This window comes from Gigantopelta aegis, chromosome 13, assembly GCF_016097555.1.
Source record: "Gigantopelta aegis isolate Gae_Host chromosome 13, Gae_host_genome, whole genome shotgun sequence".
Classification (NCBI taxonomy): Eukaryota; Metazoa; Mollusca; class Gastropoda; order Neomphalida; family Peltospiridae; genus Gigantopelta; species Gigantopelta aegis.
In genome coordinates, this window is record NC_054711.1 from 34,516,435 (window position 1) to 34,522,434 (window position 6,000).

Below are 6,000 nucleotides of genomic sequence, written 5' to 3' on the forward strand. Positions count from 1 at the left end.
GGCTTCAAAAGAACAACTTAAGGGAGTTGTTTTTAAATCATCTTCGCTTCTCTGTTGCAGGATTATGCGGTTAAGGTTTGGCTGAAAGGCGGCGCACCGCGAGACAAACTGGTCGTAGGACTGACTGGGGCTGGGTCTAGCTTCACCATCAACCCCAACTCGACGCACGAGGTCGGAAGTGACGTCATTGCAAAGGGCAAACCAGGCGATTTGTTTGCTGAGGAGTCTCGACTGATTTATCCGGAAGTATGCATAGAAACAAATCATATTTAAAAAAGAAGTATTCGTATTCGTTACCTCATATTCGTGTTATAACATATATATATATATATATATATATATATATATATATATATATATGTATATGTATATATACTGAAACAAAAAAGAAACTTGACGTTATTACAAAGTCCTATAGAATATCCCGATTTATTTTAAAGTATCTGAAATGGTAAATTGTGTGTTGCCTTGGTGATGGCTTTACATTGCACAAAGCCCGTACTTCGACGTCCGAGATGACGCGCATTGTCAATTTCATGCAACGCATGACTTGCACGTACGGAAGGTCACATGGCCACCACATCATTGCAAAATTCACACGGGTATATGCACATTATTCCTACAATACAGAAAAATACATGAAACTGCGAAAATCAATAATAAAAGAATGCCTAGACTGTCGAATAACGATCTGGAGTGTGCAATGGAAAGGCTTCAAGCTGGACAGTCAGTACTGGAAGTCACGCGAGTGTTTGGTTGCAGGCAGCAGACAATACACAATCTAAGGAGACGTTTCCACCAAACGGGGTCAACAGCAGATCGCCCACGGTCAGGAGCACCTTGAGTGACGTCACATTTTGAAGATCGACAAATAAGGTTACGTCATCTGCGCAATCGTTTTGTCACTTCCACTTCAACATCACAGGAATTGTTTAGGGGCCAGGTGACACCATAAACCATTCGAATAGAATATATGTATCACATTCACTACCATGTATATTCGTTACACTCCTAATAATTTATATATTTTTATTTTTATAATTTTTTAAAGATCTGCAGAAATATTGATGCAGGCTGGAAGAGAGTTTTCGACACAGAACAAAAAGTGCCATTCGCTTACAAGGGAGATCAGTGGGTCGGTTACGAGGACCCAGAGAGTACTGTTATCAAGGTAGGTAACTCTAATCTCACTGGTCTCAAGGTAGATAACTTTAGTCTGACAGTGTAGGGTCTGTACCAAGATCACTTCCGGGTGAGAGTTCATTGATCCCTGTCCACTATAGTTACTATTGTCCGAACCAAATTGTTAACAACTACGAAAAATTACTCTCCTACCTTTAATTGCCGTTAGGTTTCCTCCAAAGTCTGTCCAGACAGAAATCTTGAAAAAACCATTACAATGACACAGATTCCACATACCAGATGATAACTATGTCACCTATATCGACTTCGCTGAGAGCGCATAGGGGAAAAAACATGTAATTTTGTATCAGCTGCCATTTTGACTTTTTATGGAATATTCTTCAAGAGGGGTGAAAGGATAGGATTTAATCTAACAACGTTATAACATGTTATGATATAAAAGCAAACGCGATGACGTCATATTATTATTATTATTATTATTTTTTTTTTTAAATGATACCACTAGAGATCATTGATTTCATATTAATTGTGTCACATACTTTGAAGGCTTTCACCCCTCTTGAAGAGCATTCCATAAAAAAAAAAAACATGGGAGACGGCAGAAAACTGCATGTATTTTTCCCTATGGTCTCACTACACAGATGTCATCTGCCATTGAAACCCATGTTAAACTGCCCAACTTCAATCGAAGATTGCCCATAGAACGGGTTCTCGTTGGCACTAACAACATACACCATTGCGAACATACATTATATAAGCATTTATATTCACTCCAAAATTGTGAACATTTCCGTCTCAGTTTTTTGCTATATGACCGCATCTGGCTGTAGTACCGGTCCGAACAGGTGGTTCATTAACCGATTCACTCCGGCTGTCACTTGCGCTATATACCCATGTCCCAAAAGGTCGATGCACAATATTACAAAATAACATGGGCAAAATACAGCCAGAAGGCTTACCATTAAACATACATATTGTTTTAATTCTTCACCATTTCCTAGAAGTGAATATGTGAACCATAACATGTGCCACAATTAGGAACTATAGTGGACCGTGATGAATGAACTCTCACCTGGAAGTGATCTGTGTAGTGAGACCTATGCAATCTCAGCAAAGACGATATCGGCGACATCATTGCAGTCTCGTGTGGGGAATCTGTATATTTGTAGTGGGTTTTTTTGCGATTTCTGTCTGGACAAACTTTGGAGGAAATCTAACGGCAATTAAAGGTAGGAGAGTAATTTTTCGTAGTTGTTAACAATTTGGTTCGGACAATAATTGTGACACAAGTTGTGGTTCACATATCCACTTCTAGGAAATGATGAAGAATTAAAACAAAATGTATGTTTAATGGTAAGCCGCCTGGCTGTATTTTACCCATGTTATTTTTGTAATATTGTGCATTGACCTTCTGGGACATGGGTGTATAGAGCAAGAGACAGCCGGAGTTAATGAACCACCTGTTCTGACCGGTACTACAGCCAGATATAGTCATATTGAAAAAAACTGAGACGGAAATGTTCTCAATTTTGGAGTGAAAATAAATGCTTATATGATGTATGTTCGCATTTGAAGTTGGGCAATTTAACATGGGTTTCAATGGCAGATGACATATGTGTAGTGAGACCTTATTGGTTTCAATGGAGGCAACTCCTTTTTAAAAAAATTTCAATTTCAATTTATTTTCGTGCTTATACATGTATTCAATTAAGGTTCAAGCACGCTGTCCTGGGCACACACACCTCAGCTATCTGGGCTGTTTGTCCAGGACAGTGGGTTAATTGTTAGCTGGTTAGTGGTTAGTGAGAGAAAAGAGGGTCTTACACCTAACAATTCAGTCCTTAAGAACTCGCTCTGGGTGGAAGCCGGTACCGGGCTGCGAACCCTGCACCTACCAGCATGCAGTCCGATGGCTTAACCACTGCGCCACAGAGGCCGGTAACTCCAATCAGACTGGCTTAGGTCAAGGTAGATAACTCATATATTACTAGTCTGAAGCCCCGATTCCCCCTCCAATTCAGAACCCGTCTTGTGTCCTAGGCCAGTTCCCCAGCTACACTGCGTTCACAAATCTTACAGACTAATATTGGTTAGTAACGAACATTTTATCGGTTTTAAAGTAAATAATGTATTCCTATCAGCGGGGCTGTATTTAGTTCAGTCGGTTGAGTGCTCGCTTGAGGTGCTTGCATCGCAGGATCAAACCACCTTGGCTGATCCATTCAATTGATTTGGGGTTTCTTCACAAGTCTCCTGTCTGTGGGAAAGTGCATATAGAAGATTCCTTGCTGCATTAGGAAGAAATGTAGCATGTTTTCGCCGATGACTACGAGTCAGAATGACCAGCTGTTTGATATCCAGTAGCCGATAATTAATTATAATTAATCAATGTGCTCTAGTGGTGTCGTTAAACAAAACAAACTTTTAACTATTGTTAACGAGGTAGAGGTAGTAGGTAACTCAAATGTTATTCGTAAATTAACGTATGTATTGCAAATGTTTACAACAACCGACCAGTGTTGGAATACTTACGTGGAATTGCCCAGTTTGCAATATGTAGACTTGATTAGCTCAACATTTTGAATTTGTTCATGTGTTTATTTTGAATGTTTACAACTGATAATAAGGCGAAATTACCTAGGAGGGAAAGGACCTAGCGGGGAAAAGACCATAGGGGGATGACTGGGGAGAATGACAGGGGGAGGATGCCCTGATACCATGTAATGCAAATGTTATAGGTATCAAGAAAGGTAACTCAAATCGGTTTGATATCAAGAAAGGTAACTCAAATCGAGTTGCTATCAAGGCAGGTAAATATGACTGAAATATTAGGTACTTTTTTCTACAGAAAAACGTCTTAAAGAATGCAAAAGAGGGAACCAAAATTGGCCAGATATTGCTTTACGTAATTTTAAACGTCCCGTACACGGTGCGCGGGTGGGGATAGGTGTGTGTTAGTTAGTGTGTGTGTGCGTGTGTGTGTGCGTGCGTGTGTGTGTGTATGTATGTGTGTGTGTCTGTATGTGTGTGTGTATGTTTATATGTGCGTGTGTCTGTATATATGTGTGTGTATATCAGTGTATGTGTGTGTGTGTGTGTCTGTATATGTGTGTGTGCGTGTGTGTGCGTGTGTGTGCGTGCGTGTGTATGTGTGTGGGTCTGCATGTGTGTGTGTCTGTATGTGTGTGTGTCTGTATGTGTGTGTGTGTCTGTTTGTGTATCTGTATGTGTGTGTGTGTGTCTGTATATATGTGTGTGGCTGTATATGTGTGCGTCTGTATATATGTGTGTGTGTATGTGTGTGTGGCTGTGTATATGTGTGTGTCTGTCTCTCTCTGTGTGTGTGTGTGTCTGTATATGTGTGTGTGTGTGTGTCTGTATGTGCGTGCGTCTGTATATATATATATATATGTGTGTGTGTGTGTGTATGTGTGTGTGTGTGTCTCTGTGTGTGTGTGTGTCAGTATGTATGTGTGTCTATATATGTGTGTGTGCGTATGTGTGTGTGTGTCTATATATATATGTGTGTGTGTGTGTGTGTGTGTGTGTGTGTGTGTGTGTGTGTGTGTGTGTGTCCAGCGTTGAAACCCGCTGCTTCATGCGAATATTCTTTTCTCCAGTATATTGTCCGGGGCAGCAAGACCAGAGTACAGACCTATCTTGCACAATTTCTTGCACACGCATCTGTCTATAGTCCATCCCACCGGAAACGTCTTTTTTTCATACTGTGGAATTTACTGCAAGTTATTTATGTCTGAGCCGATTCATTTGTAAATTGTATAATAGTATATTTTTGTTATTTCCAAAACACTTTTGCTTTTTTTCATACGTCAAACCAAACTGAAAATATTTACAAAAAAACATGTTTATAGAATGATGGGACGGACTATAGTATAGCCATTATATTTTAACATTCCAGGCTGACTACATCATTCGAAACCAGTTAGCTGGTATTATGTTCTGGGAACTCAGCTTTGACGACTTCTCTGGTAAATTTTGCCATGAAGGAAAATACCCGCTGCTCACAGCTATAAGGAAGAAACTGTCCAAAGTGAAGCTGGAATCAAGACCAACGGTTGATCCAGATTTTAGACTGCTTGTGAAAGGAGACTGTTTTAAATTGACTTCAAGTGTGGTTCCATTGTTGCTGTCATTGTTTGTTGTATATTTATGAACTGTGGTTTAAGATATCGTTTTTGGAGATATAATTTGTTCTTGCGTTATGTCATCAGTATCTATAAATATATGTCATTTTGTATTTAAAGTACCACATTTGTATGAATGTGTGTATCCGATGGTTGGGAGAAATAGAATTAAATGATGTGTATTGCGAGTGCGTCTTTGGGTATGTTTGAGAGCGAGAGAGAGTGTGTGTATGTGTGAGAGAGAGAGAGAGAGAGAGAGAGAGAGAGAGAGAGAGAGAGAGAGAGAGAGAGAGAGAGAGAGAGAGAGAGAGAGAGAGAGAGAGAGGGGGGGATAAAGATAGGGGAGCGGGAGAGAAAATAAGAGAGAACAAATATTAGGATGTAAAATAATGGTATGAGTTAATAGTTTAACATTTTCTTTAGTACATTTCTTATCACAAAATAAACTTGCTTTGAATTGGATTTTGTCTTTGGTTTTGTTTTTAATTTGCATCTCAAGAGATCACACGGCATAAAATATATTAATTTAATTTTCTTGTCAGTCTCAACAAAATTAGGCCTCATGGAATCAAGACTCAAGGGTTCAAACGTGTTCGAAGACAAAACAGAAACAAATAAACGAAACATCTTCATGCCAACTCGATAAATTTTTGATATTAAGGTTGCACACCACACATTAATTATTCCATGCAATTCAATACAATATATTCTG

The 6,000-nt window shown here is 39.3% G+C and overlaps 1 protein-coding gene across 3 annotated transcripts in view; it reads left to right on the top strand.

Moving 5' to 3' along the window:
* Positions 1 to 5,750, top strand: part of LOC121387521 (chitinase-3-like protein 1) — a 54,374-nt gene extending 48,624 nt beyond the window's left edge. For all 3 annotated transcript variants that reach the window (XM_041518666.1, XM_041518667.1, XM_041518668.1), the window contains exons 6-8: positions 61 to 246; positions 1,052 to 1,171; positions 5,063 to 5,750. In XM_041518666.1, coding sequence (XP_041374600.1) covers positions 61 to 246; positions 1,052 to 1,171; positions 5,063 to 5,317 — 561 coding nt within the window. In that variant the 3' untranslated portion in view covers positions 5,318 to 5,750. The remainder of the gene's footprint in view (positions 1 to 60; positions 247 to 1,051; positions 1,172 to 5,062) is intronic.
* The last annotated feature ends 250 nt before the right edge of the window (positions 5,751 to 6,000 follow it).